Source organism: Cydia amplana, chromosome 18, assembly GCF_948474715.1.
Source record: "Cydia amplana chromosome 18, ilCydAmpl1.1, whole genome shotgun sequence".
Taxonomy (NCBI): Eukaryota; Metazoa; Arthropoda; class Insecta; order Lepidoptera; family Tortricidae; genus Cydia; species Cydia amplana.
In genome coordinates this window covers 7,366,443-7,391,073 of record NC_086086.1, presented here as the reverse complement: position 1 = coordinate 7,391,073, position 24,631 = coordinate 7,366,443, and the positions used below count along the sequence as shown (strand labels likewise).

The 24,631-nt window shown below is 39.1% G+C and overlaps 1 protein-coding gene across 1 annotated transcript; it reads right to left on the bottom strand.

The window, feature by feature from the left end:
• Nucleotides 1–4,405: 4,405 nt before the first annotated feature.
• Nucleotides 4,406–24,274, bottom strand: LOC134656204 (dual specificity mitogen-activated protein kinase kinase dSOR1). Its single transcript, XM_063511707.1, has 8 exons — nucleotides 23,999–24,274; nucleotides 22,393–22,565; nucleotides 21,835–22,110; nucleotides 20,990–21,183; nucleotides 20,147–20,311; nucleotides 11,109–11,294; nucleotides 6,548–6,703; nucleotides 4,406–4,593 (listed from the first exon to the last, which is right to left on the bottom strand). Exons 1-7 carry the CDS (start codon nucleotides 24,115–24,117, stop codon nucleotides 6,584–6,586), a joined length of 1,233 nt encoding a protein of 410 aa, XP_063367777.1. The 5' UTR covers nucleotides 24,118–24,274; the 3' UTR covers nucleotides 4,406–4,593; nucleotides 6,548–6,583.
• Nucleotides 24,275–24,631: the final 357 nt, after the last annotated feature.

Sequence of the window (24,631 nt, the reverse complement as noted above, 5' to 3'; positions counted from 1 at the left end):
ATATTTGCCCTTATCAAGATTTAAATCGGGGCCCGTCATTATGGTATGAGAGCAATGTATACAATTTATTTCGTTCTCAAATGCATATTATACGCTGATTATCCCCATAGGATGTCACTAAGGTCCCTTTTTCATTATTAAATAAGACGAACTAAAACCTGGTTACGTTATAAGCGCATAAAAACGACTAACTGCTAATAAAACAAGTTATGAAAAGCTAAAATGCATCTAAAACGTCTAACTTAATAAAATGCAAGTAAAATCACTTATCCAAAAATAAATAATTTCTCTATGAGAAATAATTGGTGTCACGATGTTTCTTAGAAACTAAGTTGAAATTCTAGAATAGAATACTTTACTAACACGAACTGGTTTCATAAGATTGAACTATTTTAATATAGGGCAAAGATTCATTATAAGATTTATAAGATATGTAAAGTCTAAGTAAAAATCGTACCCCCGAGATTGACAGCTAAAGAAGATCGCGCTGCACAGAGCTATATGTTTGCCAAACGAAAAACTATTGGTAACCAGAGTTACCGTATAAAGTCCAGTCAGCAGCAGAAGTTGCTAAGCGGGCGAGGTGTTCAAAATTACCTTGACACGCTCTTATTCTCTTAGCAATAACGTCGCGTCAAGATCATTTTGAACACCTGGCCCGCTTAGCAACATTCTGCTGCTGACTGTACGGAGCCGTACAGAGCCATCTATTATCTATTTGAAAATCATTTATTCGAAGGTCGAATTTGTCTTAGACTACACATCTAATACAATAAACGAATCTTTGATATAGGGTAAACTACCCGATTACTGACACTCCTTGATAAAAATCAATGAATGGCAATTAACGGCGCCGTCAACAATATAGCAGTTTACCCTGAACTAGGTATCTCGCAATAGACTATTTACCAACTCCATAGAAAATTTGAACGGCCAGGAAAAATCGTTTACCGGCCTTCACCACTGGAGGGCTTCGTCACTTTTTCTTCTATATATAAATGACATCTATTTTCAGTTTACAGTTTATTACCATCAAGAAATACATTGAAACTTAGAGATTTGGTAAATTACGAAGTCTTTTTTTAATATCCAAAAGACCCACTTTCCACTTTAAAATCCACCGTCAATAAGGCGCTGACATAAATAGGCAATTAAAAAGTGAACTTTTAGACTAACGACAACGCCTTTTTCTCTACACCATTACATATATCCGATTTATTGATTAAGATAGAAAATACTTATTTCGGCTTAGATTAAAACCAGTTTTGAAATGAATTTCAACATATTTAAATATACAACACATAGGATATGAACTTAACACATAGGATAAATACTTATGAGATTTCAATGCTCTTGAAAGAACTCCGAAAAGCATTAATTTGGTTTAAAAAACGACGCTTCAAAAATTGCACACATATTGCAGGTATAGGTTTTCTTAATTTAATTTAGATATTTGGTGTCTGCACAACCTCGCATAACAAACTAATGTTACATGAGACTATTTGGAATAGGCATTCTGCAGCACAACAATATATTTAATGAGTCTTTTATTGTAACATACTTTTGTTGTGAGTTAGCACTTTTTGCAAAGATTACCTAAAAGAAGCCTGTAGCGCAGACCGCGCATTTTAGACGTCTTCGACTTTACAAAAAGTTGCCATTTTCGAGAGATCTAAACACAACGTCGATACAGAAAAGTTGGACCAACTTTTACAACGTTAGGACCTATTTTAATAAAACATAATTCAGTATTAGTTAAACAACAACTTTTGACATAGTTATTTGAAAACTATCTAAGATTGTAAATCGAGGATACAATCCTAATTACACAATAACTAATGTATATCCTTAGTATGTCAACCTTTTATATACAAAATATAACAAATATGAATTTAAAACAATTATAATCGTCAGTTTATAAACTTAATTCCTATTTTAGCGAGAATTGTATAAATAGAACCTACCTCGAAGGCATTTAAGCGAGTTTGTATCATAAACACAGCAAAATATCATAAATCAAAGACACGCATACCTCTAAAACGTTTATCACAATTAAATTTGTTATTCTTTAGTAAAAGGGACATTCCTAGTGGAATCACTTACGTGAAATATACCACGTAAGTGTAACCGCTATGAGACCCATTTCACTGTAGAACAACATAAATAAACTCTAATTGACGTTAACCAGCAAATAATAAGGACAAGCGAAAAGGAACATACTCAACAATCATACGTGCGGGGAAGGCGATCGGCGAGTGAGAAAAACGAAAAGCTTGTGTATACAGGCCAATACGGCGCGAGACAGACCCATAAAATTATTAACCAACATTTTGTAAGTTTTGTCTATTTTATTTCAAACTTATTTATCATTAGACCCACGTGTTTCAGGTTGTAGCTACCCTTTTTGTGGTAAAATGATAGTGTATATATGAATACAAATTAGTGAATACTTTGTGCCTGCTCATATTAATCCAATTTGCATATTCCTGCCTGCCAAATATAACTAATTTTAGAAACCTATCTTTTAAATACATTTTGTGATGTTGTTAATGATGATGACGTTACGTTTTTGACGCAAATGTTGAAAGGGCAGGTCTAAAAATTTACTATAAACACCTGTATTCCTAGAGGTCTAAATTTGCCAGCCAAAAACAGCCATTTTAAATTTAGAATTGAATTTTGATTGTCATTTTTACGCACTATCGTCGTATATTACGTAAGCAACAGGTAACTCGTGTCAATATAGTTTATGGGCCTGAACGCAGCCAACCAACCGCACACTCAACACATCACTACATAACCTAAACACGTGCTCGGGACAAAACAGGACTAAAACGAAGCCACCATACACAAACCAAACGTAAAGTAGTGCATCACGTCAAAACATGAGGAAAAACGTAACTACCGCCAGGGAGAAGTAACTTAATAAAGACTGTAAACCTCCATACAAAGCATCGTTCCTCCGAACCAATGGGTTTAAATATTATAAGCTTAAACTGTTATCACATGATGTTTATCACAGAAAATTTAACCGATTCATTTAAAAATCTTCGTATGCAAGAATATATATTAGGCGATATATTATTTGGCGCATTTGTTAATCTAAATTGCAAGGATAAATCGCCAGACATAAACCTTATTGTGAGGGACGCTGCTTTGAATGGCACGTTCTTCATCGATTTACCTCCCCCTGCTACAGATTTTTTTTTATTTTTTTGTTTATGTAGTCTACAAATGACTGTATTTTACAGATTACAAAAGACAGATGCCGCAACAGTCCCACGGGAGCAGAGCCGGCCCCGTTTGAGTGCTGCGGCCTCCTTTAAATTATATCATAATAACGAGTATCAGCTGACATGAATCACGCACTTTCAGCAAAGAAAAATATGTCAAAACACTACTAACATTTTTCGACTTGCGACTAGTGAAATCAACTCTACTTGACCATTTATCAATTAGTCGTGTTACGTTGCGAAACCTCGATTCGTCCACGAATGCACTATGTTTTAGTATTATTACCCCTATATATCGGTGTTACAATACACTACCATCGGTGGCACTATCTCACACCATATACGGAATATATGGATGGAAGTCCCAAAAACTAAAGACATTTAGTTTCAAAGTGTAGCGTAACACTCGAAATGCCTAAGAAATTTACCTTAATTTAGCCAATTCTAGAAATTAAATGTTCAATTTTGAGTATTTGATGCCAGTTCTCCCGATGCGTACTAATTGTTTTCTGATATGTTTCGTTTAATGTTCAGTTGTGACGGACCGCGGTCAGTTCGCTTTGCCTTCAATCGAATTGCATTTAATATAATTTCGTGTCTTCGTTTTCGATTGCAATTATGAAAACATGTTACATTTTACACAACAAACAAGTTTCATTGTTAATGAATAGCTACTGAATGAAGTCAGTTTGCCACACAGACAAGACATCCTCCAGACTGAGCATAGTAGCGCTACCCCCTCTGCCACAAATATACGGTAGTTTTACTCCATTTTCGAGTCAAAGTGTCTTTGTGTGACGTCCGTGTCTTTGAACGGACCAATCACGGCACGGGACTCTCACCTCGTCCCCCGCACCCCAGTATTTTTGGCAGCATCGGTTTCATGAAATAATTGCTCTAAACTCCGTCTAGAGGATTCCTAGTCTATGGTTTGCCATTACTTGGCGATACAATAAAGCAAACAAATGAAAACACTAGGTTTTTTTTTCACATTTAAAAATGGACACTTTACTTTTTTAAGACATTAAAGTGATACTTTAGTTATCACGGTTTAAAGTTTTCGAAACTGACCGCGTCAAACATGACTTCTGTAGCGCCCGACACAGTATCGCCCACAGTTGACACCTTGCCAGGCGTCAACCGTGCGTTACATAGGGGGAACCACCCTATCGTCGGCAATTAGGAGCCAACGACTGGTTTCAATGACAACCACCGGGTAGTTCGCCCTGACAGTGCCGGACGTGCGAGTGAAATGGTATCTAGAGTTGACATACTGCTATCTCTGTCCGACCTCAATGCTCTTCGGACCCCGAATCTTCACTGATCGTGTCGCCCGCTCTTTCTTGGGAAATGTTTTGACCTGGAAAATAAGTACTGGTTAGTTTTCTGCTTATAGCTGGTCAAGCAAATCTTTTCAGTAATAAAAGGCGCGAAATTCAAATTTTCTATGGGACGATGTCCCTTCGCGCCTACATTTTTCAAATATGCCGCCTTTTTCTACTGACAAGATCTGCTTGACCAAGTATATAATCCATATCAGGGGAGGGGACAAGAAAATCCTTACTTAATAATATTATAAATGCGACAGTATTTCATCACATTAAATCATCATTTTACACAGGCAAAGACGCGGGCTGAATCCAGTATAGCTCTCAATATAGCAGTATTAACTCTTAAGAGTCCGCTACCGCTAAGTACTACTGTTAACGTCATATTTTCATAGACGTTTATGGTAGGTATTAGCAATTTAGCAGCTAGAGCACTGGATAGAGCCTGTAAAATGTAGGGAGGCTCATTTTAGGATTGATTTATTAGTTTTGGAGTGGTATAGGGTAGGTGCGTTAGTTTTCGTCCAGCTCTAGTTTTCGTCCACTTGAGGAAAATCGAATATAAATTTGTACTTATTGCAATCCTTAATGTCAAAACAATATATCTATCTACATAAAAAAGGTATTTCGCAAGTAGAAAATTAAAAATCAAATATACCTATTATTTGCGAATCTGTCAAGTGGATGAAAACTAGATCATGGACGGAAACTAGGGCAATATATGACCCTAGATAAAACCAAGTTAGCACACGCACTCAGTGTCGAGAGAAAGAGTAAATTCTCCTTATACTAGTACAATATTTCTACTTTTCCCAAAACTTTTTTTTTTCAGTGGCGAGCGTCCATCGTCGTTCGGCGGGCCGTATAGCGTGGCATCGAGCGTCCAAAGAATTTGTTCAGAGTGCAATGTGGCCGCTGGCATACATTTGCAATTTTCGCCTCGCTCGAGCGTTCACTCAATTTATACACTTATGGATATTTCATGCCCAGGAGGCCTAGCACATGCTTGGCGCGACAGTATCTCGCGGCGAGACAGATTACCCGTCTTTTACTAACTATATTAATTAAAGAGGGATGGGTGTATGTGTCTATCTCGCCGCGAGATACTTTCGCACCAATATGTGCTAGCCCGGCAGATACTGTTGCTGTGTAAAGTTGCCGTCATTAGAACTTGCGAACTATGTAAACAAACAATGTAACTTTGTTTTGTGACTGTTTCTCCTTGAATTTTCACACTACCCCATCAAACACAATTCAAACTATACACATATACACTATTGAAACGGTCCGTTCCGTAAAATACGTAAGTATATAACTGTATCTTGGATATTTAATTAAAAGTTTAAAATGGTTTCATAAGTTAGGTTATTAGGACCTGATGGAATGACGTTTTTGTTTCTTTTAAATTCTACAATTGTCTATGATGGGTAGTGTTGTGACTATAGTTTGTGATTTAAACCCGTTACACACTACCCAACTCACGCTCTGTACCTACCGCCGCGGTTGTAAAATACATCAATACATCATTCTTAAATACCAATTTGTCTTCTGATCGTGAATAAGTAACTACTTGTTTTTTTTTTTTTAATTTTGGTATTTTATTAATCGATATGGTTTTAGTAAAGTAGTAAGTAAGAGTCTTGTCCATCATTTTTATTTTTATTACTGTTAAACCTATCTGCCTTAGTTTAAGTTATGTCGTAGAAGTTGTATTTGACCATTGTACCTGACATTTGACTTAGTATTATTGTTTTGTTTTTTCTGTTTGACTTAGGTAGGTGTGTGTTTTATTATTTCTGTTTTCTGTATTGTTGCGATCTCTGTGTTTTTAAAAATTGTATTTGCATGCATTTCTGTGTTTTTTATGCAAATAAATGATTGAATATGAATATGACTAGTAAATTCATCATTCAGAGACAATTTCAATATGGCGGTTTGTTTACATAGTTCGCAAGTTCTAATGACGGCGAGTTTAGGTATACGTACCCTTTTTCGCTGTTGAAATTATGCACTTCTTGCAGCTTATGAAGAAAAAGGAGACACGTTAGAGTTGGGCGTGGAAGGCAGCAGGTCCATGGTCTTGCAGACCCAGCCCGCGATGTCCACGCCAGCTGCCTCCGCCAGCCGCACCCACTCGTGGTTCTGCACACACACACACATTTTTACACATTTACTTTTTTAGGGTTCCGTACCCAAAGGGTAAAAACGGGACCCTATTACTAAGACTCCGCTGTCCGTCCGTCCGTCCGTCTGTCACCAGGCTGTATCTCACGAACCGTGATAGCTAGACAGTTGAAATTTTCACAGATGATGTATTTCTGTTGCCGCTATAACAACAAATACTAAAAACAGAATAAAATAAAGATTTAAGTTGGGCTCCCATACAACAAACGTGATTTTTGACCGAAGTTAAGCAACGTCGGGCGGGGTCAGTACTTGGATGGGTGACCGTTTTTTTGCTTTTTTTTTTGTTTTTTTGTTGATGGTGCGGAACCCTCCGTGCGCGAGTCCGACTCGCACTTGGCCAGTTTTTTTATGTAATAGGAAGCAAACGAGCAGACGAGCCGCCTGATGGGAAGCGGTCATCGCCGCCCATGGACATAAGCAACATCAGAGGAGCCGCTTGTGCGTTGCTGACCTTTGTGAACCCCAAATACCCCAAATAAACGAGCGAGATGCCCGCTTGTTCTTGGTTTGCCACGTGTCGAGGAAGTGAGGATGACCCATGAGCTTTGATTCTTTGGCGGGAGGTGCGGTGGTAAAAACCAGGGATGTTGCGAACATCCGCATCCGCATCCGCAACCGCGGAACATCCGCATTATTTTCAACATCCGCATCCGCATCCGCATCCGCATAAAATCGATGCGGAGCTTATGCGGATGCGGATGTCGAACAAGTCGGTACAAGAACGTCTTAGCGGCGGCGTAAGTGCTAGGTAATTTCGTCATTACCTATAACGAAATCGTCTAGATCCAGAAAAGTCGGCGAAGTTACTGTTTATTAAATATAACGCACCTATATTCTTGCTCAAATACTAAACGTTTGGTTTTTTTTAATAAAAAAATACTAAAATGTAATATTTGACGTTTTCTAAGTACCTAATCTTGACATCCGCATCCGCATCCGTATCCGCGGATGTGAGCCTTTAAAAATCCGCATCCGCATCCGCGGATGTCAAAAAATCTGCATCCGCAACATCCCTGGTAAAAACACGACGGTGGCACCAATTCAAAAAGTTCTATAACATTCCCCATTGTAGACAGTAGAAAAGACACAAAGAGCCAACATCTCTCCGAAGGCTGAGAGGATCACTGGGATCACAATATGTTGTATATTTTTGTATATGTTAACAAATTTAGCTACAGCTCAGATCTTTTTGGTTGTAGTATTTATAAATGTAATTAGCTATCGTATATTTAATTAAGGAAACTGTAGGTTTAACTATATTATCATAATATTTCTGTAAATGTAAATGTATACAACCGTTTCTTTCTTAATAAACAATAAATAAATAAAAAATAAATGTTGTACGTTGGATGGAGTCCAACAGGTCAAATAGGTGGGTTTACTTCGTATATTTCTTCAATACACGTTAGTACCTATGTCGTATTATGTCGGGTTCAGTATGGATCACACGAAGAAATTTGACCTAGAAAGCAGAATTATCATTTGGATATGTCCTATTAGTCCTATAGGTAGCTACAAAAAATCACGTAAGTCTACTAACAAATCTGTATGAGTCCATAGTTGCTCGAAATAAATATTTTTCATTTCATTTCATAGCTGTTCAACCAAATCTTGACAGTAAAAAAAGCGGCCAAGTGCGAGTCGGACTCGCCCATGAAGGGTTCCGTATTTAGGCGATTTATGACGTATTAAAAAAAACTACTTACTAGATCTCGTTCAAACCAATTTTCGGTGGAAGTTTACACGGTAATGTACATCATATATTTTTTTTAGTTTTATCATTCTGTTATTTTAGAAGTTACAGGGGGGGAGACACATTTTACCACTTTGGAAGTGTCTCTCGCGCAAACTATTCAGTTTAGAAAAAAATGATATTAGAAACCTCAATATCATTTTTGAAGACCTATCCATAGATACCCCACACGTATAGGTTTGATGAAAAAGAAATTTTTGAGTTTCAGTTCTAAGTATAGGGAACCCCAAAAATTTATTGTTTTTTTTTTCTATTTTTGTGTGAAAATCTTAATGCAGTTCACAGAATACATCTACTTACCAAGTTTCAACAGTATAGTTCTTATAGTTTCGGAGAAAAGTGACTGTGACATACACGGACAGACGGACAGACAGACAGACAGACAGACAGACAGACATGACGAATCTATAAGGGTTCCGTTTTTTGCCATTTGGCTACGGAACCCTAAAAAGGCGCGAAATTCAAATTTTCTATGGGACGATATCCCTTCGCGCCTACATTTTTAGGGTTCCGTAGCCAAATGGCAAAAAACGGAACCCTTATAGATTCGTCATGTCTGTCTGTCTGTCCGTCTGTCCGTCTGTCCGTCCGTATGTCACAGCCACTTTTCTCCGAAACTATAAGAACTATACTGTTGAAACTTGGTAAGTAGATGTATTCTGTGAACCGCATTAAGATTTTCACACCAAAATAGAAAAAAAACAATAAATTTTTGGGGTTCCCCATACTTCGAACTGAAACTCAAAAATTTTTTTTTCATCAAACCCATACGTGTGGGGTATCTATGGATAGGTCTTCAAAAATGATATTGAGGTTTCTAATATCATTTTTTTCTAAACTGAATAGTTTGCGCGAGAGACACTTCCAAAGTGGTAAAATGTGTGTCCCCCCCCCTGTAACTTCTAAAATAAGAGAATGATAAAACTAAAAAAAATATATGATGTACATTACCATGTAAACTTCCACCGAAAATTGGTTTGAACGAGATCTAGTAAGTAGTTTTTTTTTTATACGTCATAAATCGCCTAAATACGGAACCCTTCATGGGCGAGTCCGACTCGCACTTGGCCGCTTTTTTCAAATTTGCCGCCTTTTTCTACTGTCAAGATCTGGTTGACCAAGTATAGTATTGTTTTTAAACCGCGACGATGCCCTAAATAGCCGAGACACCGTGCTTCATAGCCGGGCATGTCTTAGTGTACGTACGTATGGCAGCCCTGTAACGGCCTGGCCACGACAATGCGCGACTGGCTTCGGCTAAAGCGAAAACCATAGGTGGGAACGAAAGGTCCGATCGCTGTCTCGCTCCAACCTACGGTTGTCGCCTTAGCCAGTCGCACAATGTCGTGACCAGCGCGTAAGGCCGACGGACTGTTTATCGACCAAGAGAGTGATGTCTAGGCTTAGGACTTTTCCTAGCATACCGTGGTTCTAAAATCCTTGGAGCCGCCATATGTGAAATTTTCGAAGTCAAAGTCAAACCCTAAGATTGTGACTTATTGTGGGAGTGGCGCCCCGTACGCAGACTATCGCGTAATTTTCCCTTATAGAGGCGTGTTCAGATATTTGTGAGCACCTTGGCCGGTCCGTTTGTACAATAAACGCTTACCATTAGGGTCTTCAAGTCGGCCCTCTCATCCGGGTTCTGCTTGAGACAGCGGTCGACGAAGTCCTTGAAGTGGTCGGAGAACAAATAGAGGCGTGTTCAGATATTTGTGAGCACCTTGGCCGGTCCGATATGTCTGATCTGATGGTGACTGTATAATAAACTCTTACCATAAGGGTCTTCAAGTCGGCCCTCTCATCCGGGTTCTTCTTGAGACAGCGGTCGACGAAGTCCTTGAAGTGGTCGGAGAACAAATAGAGGCGTGTTCAGATATTTGTGAGCACCTTGGCCGGTCCGAAATATCTGATCTGATGGCGACTGTATAATAAAGCTTACCATAAGGGTCTTCAAGTCGGCCCGCTCATCCGGGTTCTTCTTGAGACAGCGGTCGACGAAGTCCTTGAAGTGGTCGGAGAACAAATAGAGGCGTGTTCAGATATTTGTGAGCACCTTGGCCGGTCCGAAATATCTGATCTGATGGCGACTGTATAATAAACTCTTACCATAAGGGTCTTCAAGTCGGCCCTCTCATCCGGGTTCTTCTTGAGACAGCGGTCGACGAAGTCCTTGAAGTGGTCGGAGAACAAATAGAGGCGTGTTCAGATATTTGTGAGCACCTTGGCCGGTCCGAAATATCTGATCTGATGGCGACTGTATAATAAAGCTTACCATAAGGGTCTTCAAGTCGGCCCTCTCATCCGGGTTCTTCTTGAGACAGCGGTCGACGAAGTCCTTGAAGTGGTCGGAGAACAAATAGAGGCGTGTTCAGATATTTGTGAGCACCTTGGCCGGTCCGAAATATCTGATCTGATGGCGACTGTATAATAAAGCTTACCATAAGGGTCTTCAAGTCGGCCCTCTCATCCGGGTTCTTCTTGAGACAGCGGTCGACGAAGTCCTTGAAGTGGTCGGAGAACAAATAGAGGCGTGTTCAGATATTTGTGAGCACCTTGGCCGGTCCGAAATATCTGATCTGATGGCGACTGTATAATAAAGCTTACCATAAGGGTCTTCAAGTCGGCCCGCTCATCCGGGTTCTTCTTGAGACAGCGGTCGACGAAGTCCTTGAAGTGGTCGGAAAACAGACCGGAGGGCAGCTTGGGAGGCGGCTCATTGACTATGTAGTCGAGGAGCTCGAATATCGCCATCGGCCGGGGCGAGTTCGGCGCGGGGATGGCAGAGACGGACTGGATGGAGAAAAGATTTTTTTCACCTCAGCAGCTCGAAAAGGGTACTTTACTACTTAAAAACAGTGAGCAAAATCGCATTTTGCTCACTGAATGAGACAAAACTTACTTAGTAGTACTTTGCTACTGTTTTTAAGTAGCAAAGTACCCTTGTTCGAGCTGCTGAGGCGAAAACTTAATTGTTGGTATATCTTAAGAAAACATGAGTGAATAGAGGTAAGTGATGAAGAAGGAATACATTTTTCGGGTTCTCTAATAAATAAATAAATAAATAATAAATAAATAAAAATCATTTATTTCAGACTAAAGGTCCATACATGGTTAGTGAACGTTAAAATTAAAATCTTATTACTAGTGTTAGTATGACATAAAAATAGGCTAACTAAAACTAAAAACTAGGCGATGACTGCATGCAGTCTCTGCCAACGGCTGAGCATGGGGCCGTTTTCGCGCTCCATAAACACGCTCAGAATGCTGTTGGGGCTGCCGCGCAGGCGACGCATCAGTGAAGCGCACCTCTTGCGCATTATCGCCGCAAAGCTGTCAATTTGTGCCTCGGCAAACATACCAGAGGCACTACAAAATCGCGGCAACCCCATCAACACCCGGAACGCGTTATTATATTGGACACGTAGGCCGTTGTATGCCCTCTGCGTATAGTTGGTCCACAGGCTGCATGTGTAGAATGACTGACAGTAGGCTTTGAAAAGTGTAGTCTTTACTTGCACAGTACATTTCGCGAACCTGCGGGCCAACATGTTACAACGGACAGCCAACGACCTACGCTCTCGCTCAATATCCAGATCATCACTCAGGTCGTCAGTTACCCAGTGACCCAGGTACTTGAACTTGGTGACGAAGTTTAAAGGGACATCGTAGAGTGCCAGTAGCGGTACCGTCGGATAACTTTTTCTACCAGCTTTAAAAATCATCACTTCGCTCTTTTTGCCATTATATCTGAGTCCCTGGGCCACAGCATAGGATTCGCATATTTTTATCAACCTTCTCATCGAGTCGATTGAAGGGCCGAGCAGCACCATGTCATCAGCGTAACTATAATTGTTGGCGGCGACTCCGTCAATGTGACATCCGGCATAGGTACTGCTTAGCTCCTCGATGAGTTGGTTGATATACAAATTAAACAGTTTTGGGGAAGACAGCCCACCCTGTCTCACCCCACACATCAAATTATAGTCACTCGACATTGTGTTACCCCATCTTACAAAATTACTTTGATGTAAATACCAATATTTAAACAGAGCTATCACTTCCCTAGGTACACTTGTCTCATTTCGTAACTAATGTTCTCACTGTTGAGGTGAAAAGTTTTGTGAACTACACGAGATCAAAGTTATTTACATCTCGTGCGCTTTTGAGTCCCTTACTACGCTCAAGATTCTAAATTAGTAGTATATAGAATCTTTCGCTTGCGCGGGACTCAAAATAAGCACTCGAAGAAATATCAAACTTTGATCTCTTGTTGTACAAATAACTATTTTTAATTGATTCTTAAAACCTTTCAGCCCCGCTATCACTGACTTTTTAAATTCCTTTATTGTATACTAGCATAAAGTAAGTATAGTATAGAGTAATCGGCCCATACAAGCCTCGCTTAGTTCCACAAAAATCCAAGAGATGTCACTCAGAGCACCATTGGGCCTAAATATATATTTGTGTTATTTCAAATCTTGCCAATTTTTAAATTAACATGTATAGTTCTAATTTATTTAGCATATTACAACAAAAACCTTTTAAAACATCCATTTACACATAGTAAATCGACGCAGAAAAAAATAAATAAATAATGGCATGAACTATTCTAAGCGCCATCTATCGCATTACTAGACAGTTAGTTTCTTGCCGTTGTAACACACTAAATAGCTCGATTGTTTGAGAAAGACTATCAATAGATGTCACTGTAGTAAATCCTCATACTTTATGATCATATCACAGACAACATATCAACATTATTAAGTAATAAATAATATAATTTTTCTCAAAAATGGACGGCAAAGTCGACGTTGCCGGTTAAAAAATAGGTCGCGAAGTGTGTAGTTTATGGTCATTCTAAAAATTAAAAAGTTAAAAACATTGCTGTCTCGATTTCGGGACTGCAATGTTGCATACAAATTCCATTATTAAACGAGTTCCAAACTTTTTAAAACTTTAAATGGCCATATCAAATGAAGGCATAGGTCCATTAAACAGCCGAACAGATGATCAGCACTTATTATTAATATAATGTTGGTACCGCGACTATTTAGGTGTCTCAAATACGTTGGCGTATTTTCAGCAGAAAAATACACTTCTATTTTTTTTAAAGGCGGCAAGCAAATCTTTTTAATGGTTTTACTTTTCTCTGTGAAAATTAGAACGTTGCTTCTGTAAAATATCTCTTGCACCATTTTTGAGAAAAGCACTATATATGACTCGGCTGGAAGGCTACTTGCTGGCTTCGGATTCAATTAAACGGACTCCCAAGGTCGTCCGTTTAAAACGAATCCTCAGCTTGCAAGTAGCTACTTCCGAACCTCGACAATAATGTACTATTGTTCTTAGAAACGTGATAATAATTAAAATATATTAAACCTACATGGTATCATCAGCCACACTGTTAAGTGTTAACTGTACCGATGTACAGTTAGGAGTGTTGCTGTTTGTATATTAATTTACTTAACCTTACGCATTACAAAATTGTCCTCATATAGCTATACATATATTTTAGGACAGTCTTACACTAATCGACCTACTTGGTAACAAAACATTGTAAATTCTTGAGTAGTTTGAATAGCAGGGCAGGTGACAAAAACTTGCTCAAAAGCATAGAAGGTAGCATCCTATAGAAGTGGTGTACGCGTGCCTCCGTGAGGGACAAAACATGTAAATTCGACCAATCATAGCGTCGCATTGCGCCGCTATGATTGGTCGAATTTATTTGTTATGGTGGGCAACAAATGAATTCGACCAATCACGGTGGTCAATTTACGGTGGGGAATAAAACAAGATGTGAGACTGTGACAAGGACAAACAATAATAGCGCTTTCGCTGCTACTCCTACTGAAAGATACATAAGACTATCCCGTTCTGTCAGTTATCCCCTGCTTCTATTCATGCTCAAAAGAGAAGAGACATCCGACATTTAAAAAAATATCCCTATATGTATGAGAGCAATAATACAATGTGTAAATGTAAATACATACATATCTTATATTTTATGATCATATCAAAGCTGGAAATCCTAGGTTCGGATCCCCCTAAAAGTGTATTAATATGGTGTCCCATGGTGGTGGCCCATTTGTCCCCGCCGCCATACAAGAGGTGTGGACAGATGGGAATAGATATAGACCATTAATATATACACACACAATTAAAAAACAAATAAATGTCCTATGAGGATTTGAACCCAGGACCTCCTACTTCATAGCACATAGCAGAGCAGGGTCACTGTCACTACTGACTAGCTAGGAGGCCGTAGAAATAATATACAATTTATATATATTTAAATTAAGTACAGTCAGCGTCGTATAGTAGGTCGCATCCAAAGTATTCAAATAGTTCAGTACGCCATACAAATAATATGGCGTACCGAACTATTTGAATACTTTGGATGCTACCTACTATATGACGCTGACTGTACTTATATAACAATTAACAAATCAGACTGGCAGCCACAGTTTAATGGCTAATCTAGGATTAAAACTTTTTAGTGGCTTGCCATTATGTTCAAAACATTTAGCTTCATACCACATCAAATATTTAAGTTTACCGCCATTGCCCGCCAGCATTGAACAAATTGGTTGTTAGTGGGTAGACAAAATAAAGTCACTATCATGTTAAACATTGAATTTATTAATTGTATTTTATTATTTTTAAGAGAATCTTCATAGCATGTGTCTGTCCGTTGAAACAGGAATCAATCTCAACCATCTTCCACTCAAAATATTTTACTTGTGGTACAGTCGCCATCAGATATATCGGAGCGGCCAAGGCGCTTACAAATATCTGAACACGCCTCTATTGTCAGGGCGTTAGAGTGCGTGTTCAGATATTGTGAACACCTTGGCCGTTCCGATATATCTGATGGCGACTGTACAGAGATGCATTGACTATTTCATCTTCACTCTCTTGTTGCATACATTGTAACTTCTAGTGGCTAGAGGCTGGGTCCTGAAATCAGAAACATATTTTTTATATATAAAATGTAATAATATCACAATAAAGTTTAATACACATTGCCTTCACATTGGAGTCTGTTTGCAAACACTAACCATTGTATAGATTTAGACCAAGAAAAGTATGCAGCAATATTGATCGCCTGCGCAGTACATGTGTTATTTTAAATGTCAAACATCTTTGAAATTATGACGTACCTTTCTTCTTTCTTGCTCTAACTCTAAATACTTTGGAATCTTTTGCTTGCTCGGGTATCAATATTAGCATGGGGGGTTAAAATAAAACTTGACAATAGTTATTAGTGGGCAAGGGGGCAAAGCAGTTGTTTAACCGCTCATGCTAATGTTGATTCCAGGGCAAGCAGAAGATTTGAACTATGAGCGTAGCGAGTGGTTCGAGAAGTGGAATCTTGAGCGTTGTGAGAATTCAAGGCACGAGGGTTAAACAAACATTGCCACCTAATGAAACACAGAATTTATCACCATGCCAATGCAGGGAAAATACCAACTATAAAATACCAAAAAAATCAAATCCACATGAACATTATAAAGAATTTATAATTCAAAATCATCATTTAAAAGTAAATTCTACCAGCTAACATAAGGAAACTCAAAATTTAGATCTGATTACTTTGCCCCACATGTGGGATAAATCATAAATGCAATTTTCTCATTAGTATTTGAACAATCAAGGGGGCCTTTACCAGTTGGTGTGGTGATAAATTATTTAATTAACCTTTGTATTCAAAACAAACTTACCTGAAGTGTTAATTTTTTATCAATTTTATCATTTATTGGCAAACAGTAGACACTGTCAGATTAATATGTAGGTTTTACCATTAGTAGTGTTCCGTTACTACATCGGCAATTCACGTCATCATCACAGGTCTTTTCGTCTATTGCAGACGATTTATGCATTGCTGTTTAGACAACGGGTTTGGTGATTGTGGAGGCCGATGCGTGAGCGGCACGACCTCCCACATTTTGGGCACATGTCACGCTTAGCACAGTCTTTAAAGCGCCACATCGGTCTTCCAACTTTCCTTTTAGCATACCTACGCAACTGCACCAAGCAAGACACGTCTAGGTATTCTATTCACGTACTTGTACTATAGTTCAAATGAAGCTATAATATGAAATTAATAAGTTTGTATAAACAGAAACAAAGCAAAGGCAACCAACAAACGCGGTGCCGCTTTGTGGCGACTTGACTATTTGACAGTTTATTTTTAGTGTTGCCGTTGAAAGTTCTTTCTTGTCCCTAAATAGAGCTTTTATGATTTATTATTATACAATATTATTAGTTCAAATAAAATATGATATTCCAAAAGACTACAAATAATATTATATAGTACTTAAATTCCAAAATAATGATAATTATGCCTCAGTGTCCATTTCTGAGGGCCTACCGCGAACCACGTTCGACGTGTTGCCTCTCTGTCGCACTTGTAAATTCGTACGTAAGTGTGACAGGGAGGCAACACGTCGAACGTGGTTCGCGGTAGGCCCTCAGCTTTTTTAAGGAACAGGCGTATAACATTACCCTGAAGTAGGGGACTAATTTTAAAATAGCAATAATCATTACTTGATGCCGTTTTTGACGTTTCTGTGCACGCTGTTGTCTGTCTATACTTATAGGTCACATAATTAGTGATACAAACACCTGCCTGGTCAATATACGCAAAATTAGATATATTTATTCTAATTATAACAGAAAAAGTTTATTAAAACAAACATTAAATGCTTTTGTATAATAATTTCAGGTTTGATAGGTACGGGTTTTGCCATGGGAGAAGTTGAAAAGGAACGTTATGAAAACATATCTTTGTATGTATAGGTACTAAGATGGTACAAATCATGTACAAATCTGTTGCTTAAAAATAAAAGCACGACGCGACGTTGCCAAACTGCTATGAGTTACTGCGAAGCGAGTCCAGTTTAACTCGACAACGTCGCATCGTATTGTTACAATAGGGTATTTTCGTACTAGTCAAATCAGTTACTTTTTTATAGTTATTGCAATGCAACTTGTATCGTAAATTTTTAGAAGGCACGATAAGAGTGAATTGAGCATGAATTGAGGTATTTTATCTCATTAGGATCGAAAGAGCTCGTGAATTTGAGTACAAATAACACAAAAGTGGCAAAAAAGATCACAATATAAAAAATGGCAAAAAATAGTAGTTTTCGATATAAGTGCGAGAAGTATGTCATTTTGCACGAGTACCGAGCTTTCGATTTTTCCGGAAATATACTGAGGGGCTACCGCCAAAACCGAAATTCGCAAATTGCGGGGATCTTTCTCTTTTACTCCAATGCAGGCGTAATTAGAGTGACAGAGAAAAATGCCCGCAATTTGCAAAATTCGATTTTCGCGGTTATAGCCCTGTCACTTACAACGGATGCCTTTGCTTTGATATCTGGTGGCGTTAAATTAACTCCAAAATCGTCTGAATCACTCATTTTTATTTAATAACTTATGCTTTCTTGGCAATTACTTACAAACATAAATCACTTTAAATGTTGAATAAAAAAGGCGGGAAGGGAATAAAAAAAGTTTTACTTTTAATTGCCATTTTTTTCAATGTGGATTCTGTTGTCACTGTTGTCAGCATTATGCCAATTGAAGAGAAATTGTATTATTAAAATTAATAAAATTAATTTTCAGAACATATAATTATACATGGTCAACCAGATCTTGACAGTAGAAAAAGGCGGCAAATTTGAAAAATGTAGGCGCGAAAGGATATCGTCCCATAGAAAATTTGAATTTCGCGCCTTTATTTTACTGACAAGATTTGGTTGACCAGCTATATGTAAAAAAACATGAATCTTTTGTTATTTCATTATATTGATATATATCTAATTAATTACATTTATCTTAAGTGTATAAAGTGTATTGTACGAACGTCAGCTTCATTCTGTCGCGCGTTGTTCAAGTAATACTATTGGGTCTCGAATAATACTCCTTTATGCCCAATCGCGCGTTGTTCAGGTGGGTCATTTATAAGCGGGTCTCGCATAATACTCATTTATTTAAAATGTATCAATCAGATTACTTTTTAGCACTAGTGTAAAAAAATCAAACTTTACGCACGATTTGCAGCTACAAAAACTAAACTTTTTGAGCAATTGGATTAAAAAAATATAAAGAAACGCTCAAGTACCAGTGGCATGGTGGCATATAGACGGACTTACGCCAGTAGTAATGTCTAATCCTTTTGCCATGCACCAATGGTAGCATGCGCAAAATTATTATGACAGGTATTTATTTTCAGCCGGTTTAAATAGTTTCGGCAAGACTTATGTAGCATTCTTATAATATATAAATATTATCATCACCACAGTATCGTTTTCCGAAATTACTTTATGGTTATACCGTTTGGCTACGCTATTTCTCTGTACCCTGCCTCTCCCTTCCCTCCCTGTACTCCTTAAGTGCCCGAACTCTCTTTACTCATACTGAAAGATACATAAGACTATCCTGTTCGGTCATTTCCTTCCACCCCTCATGCTTGATCCAGTTTTAAACTAGATTCATGATTTATTCAATACGCTATAAAGCGACATCTGTTGATTACTTCTAATCGTTGGCAACGACATATGTCTACTAACTTTCAATGAAGACGTATAGATGTCGTTAGGAATTCTATGATTTGGATGTGACACAGCGCCATCTTGTATCCATGATAGGCAACAGTGCTTTTTCAGTGACGCCATCTGGTAATGGTGCGCTTTTAGGCGGTCACATTTGAATGTATGGGATAGCAGCGTCTGTATATATGTAGTCTGTGATACTAGCGACCCGCCCCGGCTTCGGGTTAATAAATTATACATAAACCTTCCTCTTGAATCACTATCTATTTAAAAAAACCGCGTCAAAATCCTTTACGTAGTTTTAAAGATCTAAGCATACATAGGGACAGAAAGAGCGGGAAGCGACTTTGTTTTATACTATAATTTTTATAGTGATAGTGATGAATTATGTAAGTACATTACATAAACACAATATGTAGTAAATTATATGTTTTTCGCTACATTGAGTACGTACAGCTCGTCATAAAGTGACATCACGTTTTGTCGCCATTTCTTTTTGAGGCGTTTCAATTCAAGTACTCTGATAAGACCTTCGAATTCAACAGTTATTCCAGTCATTCTTATTACTTGAATATCTACAATTCTACATAGTTCCATATAGGCATTTCATCCAAAAACACAGATTCCACTGAGACCACTAAAAAAAGGCGATACAAGTCTGTACAGTCAAAAGTCGGCTAGAGCCAGTTGAATTCTTCCTTGGGGCTATTCATAAATTACATCATTTCAAATTGGGGGGGGTCTGGTCTGGACATGGGATGATGGTAGCATGACGTAGGAAGAAACGGGGTCATTCGAAGCATGATTTTTGGATGATTTTAGGGGGGTCAAAAATCGTCAAAAATAGATAACGTAATTTATGAACAGCCCCCTTATAAACATTACCATTTTGTAAGGTCAAAGTGGCTAATTCCGTTATAGGGACTATTCCATCTAATAGCGTCTTTCTCGAACGAACAAGTTAGTTTAAGCAATCAAAATCAGATGCTTTTTCCTACGATTGAAATATACGCTCGTGGACGGAATAGTCCCTATGACGGAATTAGCCACATTGACCTTACATAATTATTGTACAGTACTAACCTGTCCGGGGGAGTGGTCCTCGTTCTGCGCGCCGAAGATGTGCGCCAAGGTCTTGGCATCGGGCGGGGGGATGGGATACATCCCGATAGCCATCTCTACTAGAGACAGACCGAGCGACCAGATGTCCGACTGAACGGAGTAATGCGTGCCTTGTAGACGCTCCGGCTGAAATTAATCGATTGATAAATTAAAAAACCTCCAATTCTCCCTCAATTGCTCAAAGGTTAACTGGAAGAGATCCCTGAAAGGGATAAGTTCGCCTTTTACAAATGATGTGTGTGTTTTTCATGTTTTATGTTTCTTTTTTGTACAATAAAGTGTTTTACTAGTACTACTGGGGCATTCCACGAGAATGTCGCTTACGTAACGCTTTCGCCTTGTATGGCATCTACCTTAATCAAATCCCTAAAGTTCTAGATTATACTGCCAATTTCTTAGCCAAGTCGTGAAATATTAACAGACCCAATATAGCTTAGCATTTTCAGAAGTATTAGAATAAGGTCGTTACGTAAGCGACATTCTCGTGGAATGCGCCTACTGCTAAAAAACTAAAGTTCATCAACTTAAGATAGATGTCACATTACATTACCCCAATAAGATTTAGTTAGTATAGGAGTCAGGACACTATTCCTATGCTTTTCTAAAAAAAATAGTTATAGAAAGAGAAACATTGAATACCATTGAAGTTCCTTGCTCCAGTTGAGAGATCTATATTCTATAACAACGCTAGGCAGGCAAGGCAAACAAAATGTTACTTTGTTTGTTTTATTGAAGATTGAAATTCGATGGAAATAGAGTGTACATCGTAATGTACAGAAGTTAAATTGCCCGAAACACACTCACCGACATATAACTCCTAGTGCCAACAAACGAGTTGGCCATTGAGTCAATAAGCTGCCCGGAGACACCAAAGTCACAGATCTTGATCTCGCCGTTGCTGTTCACTAATATGTTCGATGGCTTCACGTCGCGGTGCATGATGGCGTGCTTGTCGCGCAGGTAGCTCAGCCCTTTCAGTACCGCTGAGGTGATAGTTCCTGTATAAGGACAAAGAAAGTTGTTTTAGGTTTATTGGGCATTCCACCGAAAGTGTCAGGCACACTGACAATCCAACCTCTAGACTGAGCTTAGGCCAATTCTTTCATAAAATACGGGGGTGCGGGGGGACGAGGTGAGCGAAGAATGGACCAATCACGGCGCGGGATTGACTGGAAGATGGAGTAACGCTACCGTATGTGTGGCAGAGGGGGTAGCGCGACTATGCTATGTCTAGAGGTTGGATTGTCTGTGGTCAGGCATGTACGGCCACATTATTTTCTTCTGCTAACACGCCATGTTCGGCATGATAACATGTGATAAAAGTTCTACGCTATCTTCTACAGATTTAGAAAGGTTATAAAAGTAGCTGCTATATGCGTCACGACCCCGACAAAGTCTGTCATTCTGGTGCACACAGGCACTCTATTTTTTATTTAAGCCTTTTATTTTTCCTTAAATAGTTTGCATAATAAAAGTTTTCTAATCATATTGTTGTTTATTTTACTATATTAAGGACCCCTGTCGGGTATAGGCCTATACCCAGGCACTCTATTACTACAAAATTACTAAACCGTAAGGCGCATTATTTAATTGCATTCCTATACCTTTTATATTCCCTTAGAACTCTATTTTTGCTGGTATATTCTCACCTAAAATTGACTCTGGAATCCTGCCAGCTTTCTTCAAAATCAAATCCAAAGAGCCGCCGTCCATATATTCCATGCAAATGGAGATTTCACCATCACTATAGAAGGCCCCGTAGAATCCAACGATGTGGGTAAAGTTGCATTCATGTAGGACCTTCAGCTCTCTGATGATCTGTTTTTTGATGGCTGGCTTCACTTCGAGGTGGATGAGCTTGCGCGCCATGATTAGGCCGGTTGACTTGTGACGGACTTTCATTACGACGCCACCGTTGCCCTGACCTGAAAGTGCACAACAAGTATAAGGTCATAGAAAAGGTAATAGTACTAAGTAGAGAAACTTCATAAGTAATTGTCTAAGGGTCTCTCCACACCTACGAACGCGGACCTATGGACGAGGAATCGGCAAAAGCAAAAAGCTTTGTCTTCGCAATAAGAGCGAAAAAGACGTCGTCGCGTTGGGCGCTTGACCAGTAACCAGTAAAGGCGGTGCCTGTGCTCCTTGAATATTCTCGAAATAATTTTAATATCTCCTAAAACTTTGATAATCTTATAGTTTCTTACCCAGTTCGCCGAGTTTCTCAAAGTCATCATCGCTCAGCTCTCCGATCTTCTCTTTCTGGCAGAGGAACACCTCTATCCGTCGTCGCTGGGTGTCGTCCATCTCGATCTGTTCCAGCCTCTCTGTGAGGACCTCGATGCTGCTCTTCGATTTTCCAGCGAGGCCCGTCATTCGGCTGAAATATATATGAAAATAAATCCGGTTTTCGGCACGATGGGGATTGCCACAATGCCACAATGACTAAACCTTAAATCAGTATTTATAAATCATCACAATGAAGTGCAGTTGAAAAGTCCTGTTCTGCCGCCACCTTGTGATGATAACGTGTGTGGTGAGTTACGCATGTAGGTAACAAGTAACAATCCAATTCCCATCAAGTTCAAGTGATTTAATCGAGAAAAGAATGTGGTTATAGACAGGGGCGTATTTACCCTAGGGCCATCCGGGCCATGGCCCGGGGCGCCAACCCTCAGGGGCGGCATGGGGCGGCATATGCCGCCCCTAGCGGATTGCATTTTGTTTTTCTTCCTTGACTTCTGGGGCGGCGAAACGTATTGGCCCGGGGCGCCAAATTTCAAAATACGCCCCTGGTTATAGATCACTAATGGGTCAAAGGAGTCTAGCTAAGAAAAAATGGGAAGCTCTGATTTAAGTGCTGCCCTTAAGCTCCATGATAGAATACATGGAAATGCAGTGGAGTAGCTAGGCGTGGGCGAATGGGGCCCTTGCCCACGGCCTCATACTTAGGGGGCCTCGCAAAGCCAACCTTTTTATTAGTTATACACATTGTAAAAGGGCCTCGCAAATGTGATTTCGCCCATGGCTAGATTAGAGCATGCTATGCCACTGTGGAATTGATTGAATAAGCTCAGGTAAGCGCAAATAGGGGACAAATACACAAAAGATCCACAGGGGCCTTTCCAGGATACACTTTGACCCCCATGTAATTATTTTTGAAAAGATGTGTCCCGCCGAGTTTGTTGCCGGTCCCATATTGGGATACCCTCCTCCAATTGAGGGGGGATTTGAATCTTCTCGGGGCAGAGGTGTAGGGTTGGAGCCGGTCTACCTAGCTTTATTTGATGTTCATAAGCGCATTGTAATTATGCCTACTTGAATAAACTATCTTTTATCTTATCTTATCTTATCATGGGGTCCCCAAAGTGTATAGTGAATATATATATAAGAAAAGAGTCAGGGTAGATAAAACTATTGTCTTAAATCTTACATAAAAAAAACATTCTCTGTTCATTTACATTTTACTGTAATTGGTTTATACATAAAAATGTATTTACTATGAGATGACATCATTCACCATGAAAAACACCCTACTGGCACAGACAGTTGACTGATTAGTTGTTAATGCAACTACATATTTTACTTAAACTTCTAAATTAATTAAATATAATAATTATTATTCTAATATAATTACGATTGATCAGTAAAAATATACAAAAAAATATGTAAATGCAAAATGACAGTAACTTTGTTTACTATACGCATGATAACAGGTGAATTTACTGATAACAGATCAATAAAAGGAGAAATTAGGAATCAAAACAATTCGACGCAGCTACACCTAGAATGAATAGGGATATATCTACTTACTCAGTTGCTGTCGCAGACTTCAACTGCGGAGTCATATTCGATGGAGTCACAGCCGGGGCCGTGTCGATAGACCCCGGTGGGAGGGTCAGGTTCAATTTGTTCTTGGACATTTTGCTCATCGTGATTGTACTTTTCACGGCATTGAAAAAGTTCAACGGCCAGGGGCTGGCCCCCTTAAACTAAAACAATAACCTTGTGGATGTACGCATAGAACCACTTTGAATACAAAATGAAAAAAATACCGCGACTGTGCAATGCAAGCAAGATTGATTCGTCGTCCGGTCCGGCCTCTACATGAATCTAGTATAACTGGATTGGGCATGAGTGGTGGGGATAACTGACAGAACGGGATAGTCTTATGTATCTTTCAGTAGGAGTAGCAGCGAAAGCGCTATTATTGTTTGTCCTTGCCACAGTCTCACATCTTGTTTTATTCCCCACCGTAAATTGACCACCGTGATTGGTCGAATTCATTTGTTGCACAAATTCGACCAATCATAGCGTTGCAATGCGACGCTATGATTGGTCGAATTAAATGTTTTGTCCCTCACGGAGGCACGCGTAGACCACTTCTATAGGATGCTACCTTCTATGGGCCTCTACCACAGGGCACAGACTAAACCATAATGATTA

What these genes read in the sequence shown, in the direction of transcription:
- LOC134656204 (XM_063511707.1), bottom strand. Translation starts at nt 24,117, where the DNA reads ATGAGCAAAATGTCCAAGAACAAATTGAACCTGACCCTCCCACCGGGG. An exon ending in GCACTAGGAGTTATATGTCG is followed by an intron (nt 20,312 to 20,989) that starts GTGAGTGTGTTT and finishes GATTAATTTCAG; the next exon opens with CCGGAGCGTCTACAAGGCAC. An exon ending in CCGACTTGAAGACCCTTATG is followed by an intron (nt 6,704 to 11,108) that starts GTAAGCTTTATT and finishes GTGTGTGTGCAG; the next exon opens with AACCACGAGTGGGTGCGGCT.